The sequence below is a fragment of the Kryptolebias marmoratus genome, linkage group LG22 (assembly GCF_001649575.2).
Source record: "Kryptolebias marmoratus isolate JLee-2015 linkage group LG22, ASM164957v2, whole genome shotgun sequence".
Classification (NCBI taxonomy): domain Eukaryota; kingdom Metazoa; phylum Chordata; class Actinopteri; order Cyprinodontiformes; family Rivulidae; genus Kryptolebias; species Kryptolebias marmoratus.
In genome coordinates, this window is record NC_051451.1 from 23,931,447 (window position 1) to 23,950,315 (window position 18,869).

Here is an 18,869-nt window from a genome sequence, read left to right on the forward strand (position 1 = left end):
CCCCCCCCCCCCAACCCTTGAGTTACTCTATATGGCTTTGTTCTCCTGTGTGAACGATACTATTGCCATTTGTATGTTGGACAGAGATACTCCCAACCAAAGAAAAGGCTCAAAATGGCCAAAGAACGATCAGGTAAGGAGAAGGAGGCACACTGGGACACACGATCAGGGGTCAGAGGTTAGGATTCACAGGGTCCGGAGTCTTATGGGGGCCAAGCGACCTTCATTTCCTGTTAAGTTTTGTGCTCTTGACAGTGCGTTTGGACCCCTCTGTGCAGCTGCGTATACCAGCGAGGTGCAGCAAGGAGCCGGCAGCTTCCTTCAGCTCCTCGTCCAGCTCCGGCTTGACCTCGTGTCGGGCCCTCTTGCTAATGGGCCACTTGATGGCAGGCGGACGCCGGGACGTTTGCTGGACGCCCCTCTCGTCCCAGAGGTCGGAGTCCTCGTCGCTGTGGAAACCCTCGCTGCCGGCGCGGCGAGACTGTCCGCGGTCGCAGCCGCCTTCGTCCAGGGAGGACAGAGAGGAGGAGGAGGAGCGGGAGGAGCAGCGCTGCAGCGCCACGCTGCTGTAGTTGTGGTCCTGCTTCGGATCGCTACTGACCAGGACAGAGTCGGGTCGGGAGAGGTCCAGCGGGCCGTCAGAGTTACCTGGGAGGAGCAGAAGAGCCAAAGATTCACAGGCATACATATAACTTTTATTTTTACAGGCTTCTAATTAAATGATTAATTCTTAAAGAACAAACTGGGATAGAAAAGTAAAGTCTACTGGGACTTTAGGAAAAGTGAAATTCAGACACCACAAACAGGTTTAATCTTTCTTGTTTGCAGTAAAAGTGAAAAGCAGAACTAAGATTTGTCTTGGCCCTAAAGGGAAAACCTGCCTTTAAAAATTATTCACTGCATGCATGAGAAAGCAGAATTAACGCTGATAGAAACAGAACTAATCTTAGCGAAAATAAACACACATTTGCATTAAATACAGAATTAAGTGAAACTAGACTAGGGCAAAGGAGGTCAGCTTATTAACTTAAAGGGAAAAATTAAATTTGGACAAAATTTTTAAAAACACAACAAAAATATCCACACTGTTAAAAGATCTGATAGTGCTACTAATACTCACTGAAACTGAGTTTATTTTCATGTACTACAAGGAGTAAGAAGCAGTTCCACATTTAAAGACAAAGAAGATTTTTTTTTGTTAAATTTAATCAATAAGACACTTTCTTGGCAGATGCTATCAGCCATCAAGCCATGTAGTACAAAATGCCCCTAAAAGAGCAGATTGCAAATAAATATTTCATTTAGAGATTAATCCGTTCAAGAAAATAAAACAATATAACTACTTCTGGACATGCTAATGGATGTCACCACATGTTGACGGAGCGGCTAACCTTGTTTTCAGTCTTTGAGCTAAAACCAAGCTAATCTAAGACAAACCAAGCTAAGCTAAGCTAACAGTGATGAGTCCAACAGCTCTGAACTGGCTCTTTTTGGAGAAATGAACCAAATGAGTGGTTCCCAGAGAAACGCTGTAAGTCCCATCACTGGAAGCTAAGCTAAGCTAAGCTAATCAGCTGCTATCAACAGTTTCCGAAATCTCCAGATAATCTTTCAGCGCGTTTTTCAAACAAATGTCAACAGGAAGAGTTATTCACAATCAGGAAGCAGGAGCATTCCTAAATCCTAGATCTAAGATTTTGTTGACCTTTACACGACATATAAAAGCACATAAATTAAAAAAAAACAAACAGAATACATAAAAATAAGCAATGACTGGGAGGAATGAAAGAGGTAGGAGACAAAGAGCTAGAAGTGTAGGTGAAAGTTTGGCTGCTTGTGGATTCTCTTACATGGGTCAACGTGGTGCCCGGGGGCAGAGTTTAAGAGCATCATGGCAGTGGCAGCATCAATATCAGACTCTGGAAGAGGAGAGAACATGCATGATGATCAATCCTAAGGTATGAAAGCATGGCGGCATGGTATCTCTACTCGGACTGGGTGGGGTGGATTCATCAGTCATTTTTGGACTTGACTCAGGGCGATCCAATTGGTGCTTGCTGAATGTTTTAGAGGACTAACAGAGATAACCTAAAGAGGAAAAACATAAAGCCACTGATAGTGAGAGTGCATCTGAGCTTCTTAGATCCAACAAAGTGTCTGAAAGCCTCATAGCTCACTTCTGGAGCTCTAAATTATTAATGATCACAGTGAGACTGAGTGCTCGACACTGAGCACCAGCAGAAACTCTGCCTGTCGTCAAGGTTACAAATCCAAGAGGCAAAAAGGGGAAGGGAGCGGAGGGGCGGCTGAGACGTCGACAGAGAGCTCTTAATGTTATGGTCTCCATGAGGCATCAATGAACTGAAAGCAACACATCAAAACCAAGAGCTGAGGACAAAATGATGCTGAATGTTTCGGGACTGAGATGTGGCAAAAGCAACACAATCAAAATAGTGCACAAACACAAACTAGAAAGACTGCACTTTATATTCTTGCTTTTACTCTGCCTATAAAATGTCACGAACCAAAATAATTCTCACTCTGGTCTCACCTTTGAATGAGCAGCCTTGAAGAAAGAGATGACGAGGGGGGGAGGAGGCACTGCAGGAAGTTAGCAGAGGACATCAAGGGTCAGATTTGGAGTTTTCTCCAAAAAGAATAAGGAGTAAGTAAATAAAAACTTTGATAATTGAGACAGAGCAGGCCGAGGCGTTTCTGCTTTGATTGAACGAGAGAACTTTACCTGGGTGGGGAGGCGGGGGGCGTGCAGAAGGCATGTGCGGCTGGGAAGTGCTGCTTCTTGAGGGCTTGGATTAGGTTGGGGCGATACTCGGGGTCAACACACCAGAGGGAACCTTTCCCGTTGGCCTGTAGGACAGAGCAGGCTCAGTCAAACCAAACAACATAAGAAACCTGACAGAAAGTGAGTCGGAGAAGTCTGAGCTGGATGTCCTCATGCTGAGAAGACTTAAGGCCAAATGAAGTTTTCGTTAAATGCAGGATTGCAACTTAACGCGTGCATTACTGAGGCCTAACAAGCCTGTTAGCTCAACTTATTATTAATGTTAACTGGTTTCATTTGCTAGCCTGCAATCTTTCAGTCTTCTTGAGCTCATTGCAACACTTCGTCATGTGCTATCATCACCAACTGTTTGGAAGCGATCAGTGTGAAGTCAACAGCAGCGATGGGTTTCAGAACGGGGGTACACAACCTTCCCCACTTTACTCCTAATGGGTAAAGACTCGGGACGGTTTTCTTTAAAGACTGAGGGACACTTTGAAATCAGTTCCTGTGACCAGTGCAGCTGAGTTACTGTAAACTGTTTTTAACTGAAAAATCACAATAAACTTTTATCGGATATTTTAAACAAAACACACCTGAACTACCATATCAGAAAACATAATCCACTGTAGCTAAAAATTACCTTTGTGTTGATACACCAATTCAAATGTCACTACAGTGATGAATGCCTAATTGTTCTTTACTAGATGTAGCCACTTTTTCAAATATTCAGCTATCAGTGGATGTTTGTACAAACTTTACCAAGTAGCAGAATGAAGACGCGGCAACAGCTGCTCCAACCAGCTCAATGTAGCCCATAATTTTTTTTTTTTTTTTTTTTTAAGAGAACATGCTTTATAAATGCACATTTTAGGTGGCTTCTAAATGTTTAGTTTTTGTTGTTAAATACATGTCTATTTAAGTGGAAAACACATATTAGTGTCGTATATCAGGTTTTTAAAGATCAGCGTCAGAAATAGAAAAACAGTCGACCTCTATTCTCTACAGCACAAATTAAACAACAGCTACAACTAAGAATATTTAAACACCTTTACAAACAGGAAACATTTGTTTGACAACAGTGTGTGAACAATGACTGCGATGAGAGGCGGAGTGTGCGCCGCCTTATCTGATAGTGGCGTTCTCTGGCTCAGTGTAAAACAGAGCGAAGCGGGGAGGGAGGAGAATAACCTTGACTCAGATTACCAACCAGCCCTGATGCAGGAAGAAGGAAATGTCTCCATGGCAACGAAAACCACCAGCCAGTGTCATGTGAAACTGGTGCTGGCGTCTCAGCAGACGAAGAGCTCTCACTGTGCACCTGCAGGCTGCGCAGCCCGCACTGCGCCGCGCTGCTGCCCGCCGCCGTCCTCCCCCAAGGTGGGAAAATATCAGCCCAGACCACACCTCCGCAGCATCGGCGAAGGGAAAGTTAAACTTCCAAGCTTGAATTCTGAATGCTGCTTAAGTTCAGCCATTAATATTTAGTTAGAAATCCTAAATGCAAGGTTCTGTTGCAACACATTCAACTATAAAACCCTTAAAATGGCAATTAAATTACCCCCCCCCCCCGGGCCAATCATTTTCTATTTTACTCTAAGGAATATTTGCACAGCATATGAAGTATTCATGTATTATTTTGTCACAAGCTTAAGCAGCTTTACTGTTTTTCTTTTATGCAAAACTGCAACAAGCAGTAAACTAAAGTTGTTTTCTCTGTGTTTAAAGTTTGCTTTCTTCCTGCAGCTTGGCGTTTAGCTTCGTCCATCTGTTGGATGTTTCTGGTTAAAATAGCTGAACTACCTCGAAGCCCTACAGGAGATAAGAGCCTTTCTTATTGCGCCGTGTTTGCACTTCCTCTGTGGGAGTACCTGTAACCTTGACTGGATTCCACTCTTATTGCAACAAAAGTCACAGAGGTTTCCTGCAGCTGTTTGAACCTCGGGGACACAGCCATGATCCACACTGCAGCGTTACACTGCAACATATGAGGAATCTGCAGCGTTTTGCTGAATGAAATTAATATAAAGTTCCTGCACAGTTTTCTTGCTGTTCATTTGCGTGATTCTGGTAAAAGAAGAAACACTGCGGACCCACCTTTCCTAAACTCCTGTCGACCTTGCGGAAGCATTTGTTTAGAGACAAGTTGTGACGAACTGAGTTCTTCCAGCCAGTGGGAGCGTTGGAGAAGTAGGGGAAGTGCTCCAGAATCCAGCCGTAGATTTCTTTAACGGGCAGGGACTTGCTGGGAGACTGCTCAATGGCCATGTAGATGAGGAGGGAAAAAGAGAAAGGTGGCTTAGACTTCAACGAGTCCCGCTCCCTGCCTCTGTTGTGTGACAAAGACGAGGAGGACGATGATGACGACGGGCCCTGGTTGGACCCGTAATCTCCTTCTATGTCAAAGAGGGGGCTGCCGCTCGGCTGAGCTTCGGGCCCCCCGAGCGTGAAGTTCTGCAGCAGGTTCTCGTGGAGCCAGTTGAGGTTGGTGAGCTCCTCGTCCTCGGTGCCTCCGGTACGGTCCACACTCGTCGCGAGCGGGCTGGATGCGCACTCCGCCTCGGGCAGGGTTCCCACGCCACAAACACCTCGGAGTCCTGTCCGCTCTTCTTGCATACCCGGAATTTCCGTTTTCTTATCTGGTGACATCCCAATGATTGGACCCATTAAACCAAAGAGGTCTGGAGAGACAAGAAAGAGGTTGTTAATGTTTCTCGGCTGACAAAAAACAAAATCAGAGGTTTGACAGTGAAGCTATTTTTAAAACAAAACTGGCAGCATGAAATAACTGCATGCGACACTTTAGAATGATGTGCTCTTCCAAGAATTGACCTTGTTTTTCTAAGTTTCCCCAGAGGCAAATTCGCTGTACCCGTCTCTGCCTCCACCGCACTTCTTGGTCTTCCTACTGTTCCTTCTCTTCATGCCTAGCGAGGACAAAGAGGCCCTAAGCGCTCCCTCCTCTTGACTCCAGGAGAGGACCTTCGAGGACATCCTCTCAAACAACTGAACTGACTTAAGACTCCACTCCTCAACACCCACCTCATCTAAGGCAAAAAACCCAGCTGCTTGTTATGTGGAAATGAGCATGAGATCATCCAGTCACTGCAGGAATGAGCAGAAGGCCCGCATCTTACCGAGTGGATAGCCCTTAAAGACTCCTCTGCATTCAGCGAGGATCAAGCCTCAATTAGCTGCATGCTAGATGAAGTAGTATAAAGAGGCTGCAAATCCAAGAGATAGCAGCCATTTAACAGCACAAAGAAATTCAATGTCAGCGGTGATTTATCATTAACGAATTCCACCCAAGTACCCTTATTTAGACAATGACACTTGTCTTGTTTTTACACGGGCTGTGAAGAAGCATTAAGTAGAGCGACTACCATAGTTTTAGTTGGAGCTAATCTCTTGTATCGTCCAGAAAGAGATGCCATTTTATCAAAAACACTTGTTTTACTCCATGTTTAACAACAGCCTCCTATAACATAAACTATATCATATAAGCAAAGGTTTTGCATGCTGCTTAGAGAGGACAAGAGCATGAAGAGCTCACTCTTTGTTTCAGCTCACAACAAGCTTTATGTCCTGGGTGTCACCATGACAACCATGCCATCTCTTCAATACCAGCAGAAATCCCACAAACAAGAGTCAGTAAGATAATAAGTAATCTGTGGCTGACTCTGCCACAGATGACCGCTGAACATCCCCACCCTTCCACCACATTAACGCGCTCTTCCCCTGCTGTTATTGCGGGCGAACGCCGCGTGTTCAGGTTCTGAGGTGGTCCGGGATGTTCTGGAACCGAATCGAGGTTGGAGAGGTAAAGGCGAGCCATGCGCCGGACGGGCATGTCTTCTCGTTCCTGTGATAGGATAAGAATTGGGTCAAACTCGAGAGTGTTTGCACAGTGGCTGTGACAGGAGAGGGAGTGGATGTACACACAAATCAGTTTGTAAAAGCCAGCCAGGAGGGGGGAAGGAGGCATTAGTGCATTTACAGAATAACCCATCGGCTCTCACTGAGAGATAAACATACAGCAGACTGATTCTGTTCAGCTTAAGAGTGACATTTAAATATAAAATCATGGTTTCTTCAGCTTTAAAGGCAAACTTTGTTTTAGTATCTGTAATAATACTACATCCTGGCCGCCCCTATGTGACGTTTGTCGTCTACATATATCTATCCGAGCTTCAGTTGTCTTTACAGCACCACAGAATCGTCCAGATGAACTGCATCTACTTCTGCTTTTTCAATAACCAGTCAGAAAAAAACTGACAACTACATTTATTTTCAGGCTATATGCAACAAAACAGGCAGCACGAACAAAGGAAGAGACAACAATAGGGAAGAGGTACGATTAGTTTAAGGCGCTAAACGGGAAAAAATAAAAATACAAGCCAGACCAAAAGATGAAGGGAAAACACAAAGAGCACAAGTGGTGGGGAGGTAGGCTGTGCAAGTTTTCCAGTCTGGGATGAATCACAGCGCTCAGCAAAGTAGAGCAATCAGACATGTCAGGCAGCATGAGGACTGCCTTATTTGTGTCGGACGTAAATCTCTGCTCACAGATATCCCCTGACATGACAGTTTCTTACTTTGATTTAATTTACAAACAATAAGGAGATCAAGTAGTGTACAGTTAGAGAAAATATCATTTGTGCTGCTAAAAAACATTTGTAACCCAGGCTTTGAATGACTTTATTGTATCATTTTAAACCCTTGGCATGAGTCATCCTGCTTTTATGAAGTCCTGAAGAGTAGCTGTGTATACCAGGGATGGACAACATTTTTTTTATTTGCTGAAGAGCCATATTGTCTTGGTTAAAGGAATTGAAGAACCGCACATTGAATTAAAGAAAGTATTCTTCCTGGCATCTATATTGGAAAACATCTTCAGACTTTTCCTGCTTTCTTGGAGAATAAATCTGTAACATAGCTAGCATTCTTGGTCAAAAAGTCTTTTTTTTAACCCAGTAATATTCAAACATACTGCCTGGTAAATAACACTTATGATAAAATAGTAATAATGAAAAGCATTTTTTCTTGGTCTGTTTCTGCCAAACTTTCTTGGCAAATCCAACTTGAAGACTATTTTAGCCCAAAAGTTAGATTTAGACATTCAAAAATTTTAATTTAGATTGTGTTTTCTGTTGCCTCAAGAATCATTAACAGCAGGATGGCTTTTGTTAATTGATTTAAAGCCGTTTTTAAATTGCATTTCAGGATGTCGAGGGCTGAAGAGAGAGAAAGTTCAAAAATAACCTCAGGACTTCTTTTTGCCCATGAGTGGTTAGACAAAAAGTGTGTTTAAAAATTGACACAGGAAGAAAGTAGGGCATGACAATGCATGAGATAAAGAAAAAAAAGCAAGCCACAATGTGAAAATAAGTGACAATAAGCAAACGAAAGACTAACTGAAGATGCAATTTAACAAGGCTGTTAGGTTGTTCTTTGGGACTTTAGGTTAAAATTAACCCGATGACTCCGTTCTGATGCCAAACAATTAGGTCACAGTAAACCACAATCCGACATAAGTGTGCCTAAATCCAGATGTGACAACATCGAGTCATTTGATTAAAAGGTGCAGCCAAAAAAGGCCTTCGTAAACACTCCACATGATTGTTGTTTCTGCTTTAACAGCCCATAAATGACCCCCTGTAAACCTGGCTGAGTTTTATGGAGTGAAGATGCAATAAAATCATAGAATGGCTGGAGTGATTAGCCTAAGAGCACAAAAGAACTTCGCCTTGGTCTTTTTATTTCCACAAACTTGACCTCTCTCTGCTGGGATCTTGGGCAGCAGAGAGAGCGGATCCTCTTTGAGGAGCTCCTCCAAATGACTTGAATATCAACAAAAGGCATGGTGGACGGATGAGAACGCTGCCTCGCATCCAGCCAAACACAGGAAGCATTTTACCATGACTGCAGCTGGTCAATTACCACAGCTTTTGCAATAATCACAGTTATCCCTGCTCTTACAAAAAAAAAAAAAAAAAAAAGAGCATCAAAGAGAGGCGGCTGGATCTGCAGTAAATAATGGGACACTAGTGAGTAGAGTAGAGAGGGAGCTAATAAGGCAGTCTGGCCTGTTGACTGCTGCTCATCCTTGAAAATACACCCAAGCTGCAATGGTGCTGACCTGATGGCTCATCTGCAAGTTAAAAAAGCACTGCGCACCGCCAGCCTCATCATATTCATGTGCAAACAGGCAGACTAACAGCAGGTGCCACGGCACATCTCTCCCCCCTTCAAACTGCTCTTTTATCCTGTTAAGCACTTGGCCTATTCAAAAATACACAAAAACATATGGAGATGGCTGTAAGTGGCAAATCAAGCAGTCGATGTGTCAAATATGTACGCGAGAATGTACAGGCGCTTCAACAAAATGAAGAGGTGCTGCTTTTTGAGGCGTTTTCCTGGGAGTGAATCTCACAATCGCGACTCAGTTGCCACGACAGCCGATGTTGTAAGGGAAGCAATTGTGCTCATGTCTGTGCATGAAGAGAGAGCTAATGTGCGGAGATCAATACAGGCGGAAACTGCTGAGGCCAGCAGTCTGCCGCCGTTCTCCCCAAACCTGTTTGACAAAGAGCAGTGGGAGAGGCGGCTGCCAACCTGGATGTCATGGCATTCCTAAGTCCTTTAGGGCGCGCTTTGCAACGGTCAATCCACGCACTGAACGGCAAAGCTCGGGTTAAACGAACATCCACCTACAGTGTGTGTTTTTGTACGCTCAACGGAGCAGGATTCCAAAGCAAAAAGTTGGTCGTTTGTTAACCGCCGTGTGTTCATGTGATCACACCACACCCTCTTCACACAAACCAGTTACACAAAGGTGTGTCAGTCACAAAGCCCCACGGTGACGGCTGTTATTTGAAACTCTAACTGATATTTTGGTTGACTACCCAGTCTGGTTGGAGCTCTTGTTGACACAAACATGAGGTAGAATGGGACGGAGGAAGAGGAAGCTCCAGGCAACCAGGAGGCCAATTCTTTTATTTTACAGGAGAGTCAAATCATGTCACGAGGAATAAAGTACCAAATAGATGTGAGGTTTATTCAGGCTTCTGTTGAAACAGTCCTGGATGGTTTGTTTTTAAATAAAACTACTAGTTAAGTGTTAACCGTTTAATCGGTGCCCGAGGTGAAGGCAAATGAAAATGCTTGTACAAAGCATTACAACTGGGCCCACACACTCAGCCCGTACAAAGGAGCGGTTGTTTTTCCTCTAGTCGTGTTTCCAAAGTGCTCAGTATTCACCTCGCAGTTTCAAACAGGGGCCTGGGAGGGAGAGGAAACACCTCCTGCCTGTTGAGGAAGTTCATTTTCAGAAAAACAGATTCAGACTTCACACAAGGATGATTAGGCCCTCTTTACGCCAAAACATAGGCAGAAGGAGGCCCAGATGTAGCGACACTCTTTACTTTGGTAAATTATGAATTTAATCAACAAGTAGCAAAGAGAAACACAGGCTGATCCCAGTGCACTGATAATGCAATTACTCAGAGGAAAAACACACAACAAAAAAACAACATAATGATACTGTTTATGCTCATCAGCAGCATTAACTTCACACAGAGACTTCAAACTCAAACACACCAAACTGCCTTCTGACTGTAAACAGAGGTGAGGCCTTCCAAAGTACACGGCAGCCCCCAGTCAACACTGAAACCTTATCTCTTTGGTCATATGTTTTTAAAGTTCAGTGTACCAACATTCACCACTGATCAACAAGAACAACCGCCTCGTCTGCCTGTAAACTGCAGTCAAAAGTCCTGAAACAGATGCTTGACAGAAGCCTTTTTGTTTCTGCAGTCAGACGTCACCTTAAGTTCTCACCTTAACGTTCTCTATGAAAAAGTCTACACAGAAACAAACAAGAGCGCTAAAAGTAAAAAAAAAAAACACTCCTGCAATAAGCCGTCATTGCTGGATACGTAACACACAAGTTTATGAAATATATCTGTTGTGAACAACTCTCAGATCTTAATCAAATTTTAGCTCAATTTACGGAAAACTGAATAAGTCTTTGTGTTTGGTCAATGTTAATTAGCTGTGGCGGCCATCTTGAATGGGATTGGCCCCAAAAGTTAAGCAGTTGTAGACGTACATCCGATGATTTCTTTCTGGGAGTTTCAATAAAATTTAAACTCTACTTCCATAAATATGAACTCCTTTTTCAGAGAGAAAGAAAAGTAAAGTAAAAGTAAATGTTATTGGTAAGTAACACGGTCTTAGTTTTTAATTTTAGTGTCCTTCTGCAGGCAGGAATGAAGAGTTAACATCTGGATGTTACAGTTTTATGTTTTACATCAATTTGTTTCTAGTTAACATCAAAAGTCCTGGATAAAAATGTTACAAAGCAAACAAATCAATTGTTTTCTTGTGAACCCAGTATAATTCCCTTCACTCTATAGGTGCACAATAAACCTTTTATTCATTTTCTTATAAAGAATGCTGAACAAATAATAAAAGAGCAGAAATATTAAAAGTTAAAGTGTTATGTGCACAACCAAGTGACAATAGCCATGTTGGTTTAATGTAAACCTTCATTTTGGTCAAACAGCTAACCAACCCATACTTGAGACTTATCTTAGACGAACTGGATCATTTTAAAAAGCCCGTTTCCTTATGGCCACCCTGCAGTCAGTCAATAAAATAAATCCTGCTAATGCTAATTCAAAACGCGATGATGAGACAAAGACCCATTGTGACACAGGGCACAGCTGTCCTTCGCTCTTCCTTTCTCCCAATCAAGGAAACGCTCGTGTCACCGTTGCCTTCAGTGAAGCGGGCCCTAATGGGCTGTCTTGAGTTCGCCCCATCAGAAATGAGACCGGCACAGGAGCAGTCAGGCATTAGAGAGGAGAAGAAGAAGAGAGGGAGGAAACAGAGGGGCAGAAATGACCACCGGTGGGAAGATAAAGCAGTGGAGGAGACTGAGGAGGGCCATAAGAAGAATAAAAGCACAGCATATAAATCTATAAAGTAAAGGAGCAAAATTAATGTTTAGGATTACAGAAAACAATTTCAATGACTGGTTCTTGTTCCGTCTTTGGACGGGTTTAATCACCTCCTGCCTGGGGTCTTCCTGTGTGGAAGTTGGAAGTTCTCCCAGTGCTTACTTGGGTTTTCTCCAGGTGCTCCGGTTTTTTCCTCCCACTAACAAAAAACATGCACGTTGGGTTTACTGATAACTCTAAATTGTCCCTAAGTGTGAACAGTCGTCTGTCTCGTTTGTGTCCCTGTGATGGACTTGTAACGTGTCCGAGGTGCAGCCCGCCGACCGCCCGCTGACAGCGAACGGATGAAAAGGTTTGCTCCAGTTTGCAAATAGCTGAGAGCTGAGCAGAAAAATGTAAAGTTTTCGGCATAAAAGTCGATGCCGTTCGACTGAACCACGAGACGCAAACTAATGCAAAACATCTCAAAGACCTGCACAAAAACAGATTCAACAGATCACTTTATGTTGTGCAATCTCATGTAATATTGCGAGATGTCACGCTCAGAGTATGTGCTGTGAGTGACTCTCAACTACTACCCCACCACATTAAGCTCAATATTTGTTCAAATTAATTGAGTTATAGCTGAGATCGATTAGCTGTGGACAAACAGAGTAGACTCTAAATATTAATGCTTGAAGGTTTTAGCAAAGATGTTGCACAATGAGTAGCATTTGAAGGATATGTTGATAATCACCATCCGCTACAACTATACAGCTTTAGCTGTAAATTAGACTGAATTATAGTCATCATCAATTGGGACGGCTAACAGATTCACAAAGGTCAATCTGTTGTAAAGGTACACGGATATTTCCTAAAAGTTTTATTAAACTTCCTCCAGAGGTTCATGAGATGTTGTGCTGACAGACAAACACACACACATAATTGATAAAAACCATGACTGAGAAACTTAAAGCTGGAGGCAGCCAGCACACAGCTGAAAACTTACAACGCTTCTGAAGGCGTTTACGCTCGCAGCACAAATTCAGACCTGCCACCCATGTTTGATTAGCAGAATGTCACGGACCTGAACGGCAGCAGACTACATCCTCCCGGGGACGTCCCTCTTTCGAAATCACACAGGGCCTGCGTGGGTGACTACTAAATCAAACTACAGAACTCTATAAACTCCGACAGAGCTGAAACTTAATGAGTGTCGACTCATATCAAACAGAAAAAGTGAGAAAAAAAATTAAAACACCTTATTCAACTTCTTAAAACTACTTCATTTTGATGTTTGGAAAAGAAATATAGAATTAGAAAAAGTGGAAAAGATGGTCTTTTTTCCCCTGGTTTCTTTTAACTGCTTTTAAACTATTTTCAATTTTCAGCAGAGTATAAAAATCACAACAAAAGGGGCTTTTTCAACACAATTATGGAAATAAGGTCACTTCAACAGAGCAATCACCAACTTCCCTTTTTTTTCTCTTTCATTTTTTGTTGCCAAGCTATAAATTTACATTACAAGAGTCCAAGCAACCAAAACTCAACCATTAAAACCTTCAGTCCAATCAAAGTCACAAACAACCTGGTGATGACAGGTTTTTTTCAGAGAACAGCAGGCGAAATTAAAGCCTCAAGCTTTTCCAGTCAGCCAACCCGTGAGAAACCAGGTTTAGGTTGTGTTGAGCAATCCAAAGAGTTTCTGCCACATGGATCGGCTTTCGCAACAAACTCAAAACCACAGCCACTCAACGGCAGTGGATTTCAGAGGACTCTGTCTTTCATTTGCTTCAGGTCAAAGTGCGCAGTTCTGCGATAAGACTGATAACACGTTTTAAACCGCTGATCGCTGCGACTTCTGCTCTGATACGGAGTCACGTTTTATGATTCAACAGTGCGCTGTTTAAGCTGTTTTAAAAGAAATGAATAAGAAGGCCTGGTGGCTGAACACACGGCCCTATGTTGCTCTGTTTTGTCCAGTTGTTTACCTGTCAGACATCCTCCCCTCGGCGTCTTCCTGTTCTGTCATCACAATGGAGTGACTGCTCAGTAAAGTACAACCAAACTCTTCACAGAGTTGTGAAAAATGAAGCGTGAACTTCTCAACTGTTTCAGCCAGGCTTGAGATGTTTTTAGAGGAAGAAAGTTCACTTTTTTGCGATCAGAGAGCGTCAACATCCCCAAATACAGCAAAGAAAATGATCAGAATCTGTTTTTTTTTGGGGGGGGATAGTAAATACAATTAAAGGCTTAGCATTTCATGAGGAAATGCTGCCTTTTAAGTCAGAGTTTAGACTAAGATCATCCCATGTAGAGAAAGAATGGAGCTGAAGTCATTTTAGTTTTGAAAATAACATTATGTACAAATTTATGCAATATAGCAAGATGTCATGCTCAGAGTGAGCATTGTGGATGACTCTCAGCTGCAGTCACACCAAATTTTAGCCTGATATCTGTAAAACTGACCAAATTACTGCATTTATTTTATTTCCTTAGGTCAGGTGGCTCTTGAATTGGTAAACTCATAAAACTCTCACATAACCAGCTACTGCTCAGACTCTGCGTCGTGGATCAGTCTCAGCTACCAGCACACAAAACCTTTGGGTCAATATCTGTAAAACTGACTAAGTTATAGCCATTTTTTAAAAAGGTTGGCTGGTTGTGATAGCCATCTTGAACTGGGGTGGCTCTAAAAAGTACATCTGCTGATTACCTTTATTAAAATCTGTCCAGTGGTTCATATGAAACAAACAGACAGGGGCAAAAAAGTTGTCCAACACCTGTGGAGTTACCACCGAGGACGTATGAGAGCATTTTAAAACTACAAACTGAACCTGATGTAATAATTTCTCATGCTGACTAGTTGTAAGTTTCAGTTTCGCCTTGCAGTTCTAACCGTAAGACGTGTCCCATCTTCAAGTATTCCAACCTTTTCATACAGGCCTTCAGTAGCAAAGACCTGAATATTTACAAAAAAGGAGCTCTATCTACTATTTAACATACAAGCAGAGAACTAGTAGTTGACTAAGTTTGCATATTGAAACTACAGTGCTGCTGGAGGCTGTTCAAACACCCTTGTATAAACGTAGAGAGAACTCAGCTCTGACATTTTACATCCTTGTTGCCATTAAACCAAATTCACATTCTAATACTCACTTTACTGGGTTACTGCAGGTCTTATTTATAGCCCTGAATGTCAGTACAGTTAGGATACCCTTGTCTATTCTGGGAGACTGACCCTTCAGGAGCTGCTGTACATTAAAAGCATGTCTGTGAGTAGATATTCGCTACGGCAAACAACTGCAAAGACAACAGATGCTTTGACCCACAATGCGACCACTTTGGCAATAAAGTAATGGCAGATTGACAACATCTGTTCCTTTTTTTTTTTGGTCTTTCTTTGACCCTCAGGGTCCTGTTTGTCTTTGTCCTCTATTTATCACTAGAGATTTAGCAACTGCCAGGGACAATGAAGGGGGCAACCTCGGTGAACAGCAAAGTCGCAACCTCACAAAACGTTAAAACAAACAAAAAAAAAAACGAAGATATACAGAAAGCTCAGAGCACATAATTATAAATGAGGTTTGTCCAGTCCTGTAAATGCAGGAAAAAAAATGTCTCCAAGGGTTCAGAAAAAGTGGACAAGTTGAATAAAGTGTAAGCTGTATGGACACGGTTATGTTTGAAATGTAAAACTGCAATTATAATAACTCCACTAAATTAATGCAATGGTACTTTTTAAAGGCTATTTAATAAAATCAGAATATTTTTGAGACTTTAGGATATAAATATTGTCTGACTTCTGGCACAGAAAGACATTCTTGCCCTACAACTCGTCCAGTCAGCTGGAAGCAGGCAAGCCAGACTGATGTTGTCTAAACAAATGCATTCATGTGATTGGCAGCTGGGAGTCGGAGCAATTTAAAAAACAGAGAAGCTGGAAAAGCTACAAAAATGACCGTTTTGTTTTATTATTTTGCTCACCAACAAAAGTACACGCCTCCAAAAGCCCACAGTGAGCACTAGCTTTTATTATTGTCCGAAGGCGATGATGTTGTCACCCGTACCTGTGTGCGTTTATCTATCTGTAGCGTTAGCGAAATATCTAACAAACCACTGAACAAATTTTAACGAAACAGGAAATAATCATGAGACGTACACCTACAACCAACTAGCTTTTAAAGCCATTTGAATTCAAGATGGCGCCACAGCTAACACAAAAATGGGTATAATTTAGTCAGTTTTGCAGATATTGTGCTCAAATTTGGTGTGGTTGTACCTAATCATTGACCTTTGCTTAGGTCGTGAACCTTGTTTGTCTGTAAAATATCTCACGAACCGCTTGATGGATTTTAATGAAACTCTCATAAAGTAATCAGTTGATTTGGGACTACAACTGATTAATTCTTGGACTCCCATTCAAGATGGCCGCTAAAGCTGATCCACCTTAGCAGGCACAAAGATGGCTATAACTCAGTCAATTTTACATGTATAGAGCTTAAATTTGGTGTGGTTGTAGCTGAGACTAATCCTCAACTGGTACTCTGAGTACAAACAGGTCACACACAAACATGCTTTAAAGACTTGACCAAAATGGCCACAACTCACACATTTTGTTATGTTAGGCTTCACTTTCCAACAGAAACAAACAAGCAAGAAACTATACAAAAACCTGCTCGGCATTCATAACATACACAGCCTGAAAAGCCATATTTTTCCACACTCTGACATTATTTGTAGAGCCCCGAATCTGGGACAATCTTGTGATAATCCATTACATCATGTGCTTAGCTAGCCAGAGCACTTTCTAACCTCTGGAGCTGCCTTCATATATATATATAAAAATATATATATGTGGATATTCAAAGATAGTAAGACAAGACAAGATGCGTGTCTCCCGCGAAACCAACAAAGAAAATTACTTAGCTTCGGGGTGTATTACAGCTTCACATAATACGACTCGACCAAAGCAGTTTAATGGAACAATTAGAGTAAAAGCCGGCGGAAAAGATAAGCAGAAAGTGCTGCTCGCGTAGAAATCTAACACAGCTTACGAAGTTAGCTCATGAATGGAGCATGAAGTTAGCCCATGTAGCACTTTCTGACCGAACCGAGAGGCTTATCTTCGGTTAGCTAGGTGAGTTTTGTTTACCATTAACTGGAGTTAAGTTCACTACAATGTTTCATTACCAGCGTTAGCTAGTTTTGAGCAGCGGAACCACTGTGGCGAAGTAGTAGCGTTAGCCGTCGCTCGATGAGTCAGCTTCGGGATAGCGTTTAAACTATGAAGAATAGTTTGGTTTTAAGGTATTTGTCATTCGAGTGCTGCTCTGTGTGTCTATAAATACACCCCTCTTTCCTCTTCCCGGGGAACACGGAGTGAAGAAGAACTAGCTGGCCACATGCTGTCGCTTATCTCTGCCATGCTGGCTGCGCTCTCTCTAAGCAAAGTCACTTGACCAAATTTTACTTTTTAGCCCGTTCGGAAACGCTGCTCCGTTTCACGACGAGTTGCCCGCATAAATTCAATAAAAAAAATAATAATAATATCAATACTCACAATCATTCAAGTCGTGTCCCGGTTCGGTTCGTTTTTTAAAGACACGCGCAATTTGTTTGTTTGTTTTTTTGTTTTTTGTTTTTTATTCAGATGTCTGTCTCACACAATGTCAGAGATCAGATCAGCAGCTGCTTCCTCCATACACGCAGCGCGCGGATCACACAGCGCACACGGCAACGCTACCAAAACCCCTCGCCGTCGTCATGGCAACAGGTCCACTTCAGCCAATCAAAACCCCTCCCCTCCTATCTCCCCTGGCAACTGCCGCAGCGCCGGAGCGCCGCGGACGCGCACGCCGTCCAAAGAAGTGCTTGCATCGCGCGCGCGCGCGACGTTCTTTGAGTTTCGTCCGCCGGTGGTTTTATTTTTTTTTAGGAATAAACGCGTTTAAGCGTTGTTTAAACGGGTTAATTGAATTAAATAACGACTCGCGGGATGAAGGGTGACACGCAAACACCTCCAGGGCGGAGAGAGAAAGGATGTGTCACCGCACCCTGCCTCGTGACGATAGTGGACCCTCAACTGGGGCCCCTCCTAGAGTAAACGGTGCCACGAGGGGGTTAATATGACCCGTGGATGCTGCATGCTGGGTAATATCTCAGCATACAGACAAAGTAACAACAAAACAATTAAAGGCCTGGCGGTCCTTGAAGGGATGCCTATCGCCCGCCGCCGTTTATGGCACAGTTTTAGACTGAGATCATCTCAAATTGTCAACGACTCTCAGCTACTACCATATCAAATTTTAGCTGAATGTGCGTAAAACTGACTGGGTTACAGCCATTTTTAATGTTGGTAATGCCAACTAGGTGTGAGGGCCATCTTGAATTGGACTGACTCCAAAAGTTAATCAGCTGTAGATGTATACCAAACGATTCTTTTCTGAAGGTTTTTATTAAAATTCATCTGGTGGTCTATGAGATATTTTGCTAACAGACAAACAAGGTTGACTCAAACAGTTGATGCCAAAGATTTAAGCAGAGATCTAGCACAATGAGCAGCTCTTAGGGTATACAATGTGAACGACTCTCAGCTACAATCGCACCAAATTTGGGCTCAATATCTGCTAAATTGTCTGAATTACGTCCATTTTTGTGTTTTGTAAGGTCACTTGACCGTGGCAGCCGTCTTGAATTGTATTTGCTCCAAAAGGAAATCAGCTGTGGATGTACATCCAGTAGTTATTTCCTGAAAGTTTCGTTGAAATCCATCCAGATGTTCATGAGATATTTTGCTAACAGACAGACAGAGTTAGCTCCAAAAGTTAACGCCAAAGTTTTAAACAGTTCTCTCACAATCTGGTAGCTCTGTCTCACACTAAATTTTAGCCTAATATATGTAAAACTGGATAAGTTGTTGCCACGCTTGTGTTTGCTAAGATCGCTTAGGTGCAGTCCTAGAAGTTGTCCCAGTGATTGCTTTCTGAATGTTTCATTAAAATCCGTTCAGTTTATAAGACAAACCCACACACAGACATGGGGCAACAAAACATTATCGCCCTTTTTTTCTTTTCTTGAGCTGCAGGTGAAACTGGGCCTGTTTTTCTATAATCTATACAAACGTGCCTCTGGACGCCTGGCAG

At 42.6% G+C, this 18,869-nt stretch overlaps 1 protein-coding gene across 2 annotated transcripts; it reads right to left on the reverse strand.

Moving 5' to 3' along the window:
• Window positions 1-12: 12 nt before the first annotated feature.
• foxn2a (forkhead box N2a) lies at window positions 13-17,506 on the reverse strand. Of its 2 annotated transcripts, none has more exons than XM_017413072.3 (6): window positions 17,288-17,506; window positions 4,880-5,463; window positions 2,744-2,868; window positions 2,552-2,601; window positions 1,851-1,919; window positions 13-648 (listed from the first exon to the last, which is right to left on the reverse strand). In XM_017413072.3, exons 2-6 carry the CDS (start codon window positions 5,447-5,449, stop codon window positions 224-226), a joined length of 1,239 nt encoding a protein of 412 aa, XP_017268561.1. In that variant the 5' UTR covers window positions 5,450-5,463; window positions 17,288-17,506; the 3' UTR covers window positions 13-223. The 2 variants fall into 2 exon arrangements, with proteins under 2 accessions (XP_017268561.1, XP_017268562.1); XM_017413073.3 differs by lacking the exon at window positions 17,288-17,506 and adding an exon at window positions 5,615-8,734.
• Between the last annotated feature and the right edge of the window lie 1,363 nt (window positions 17,507-18,869).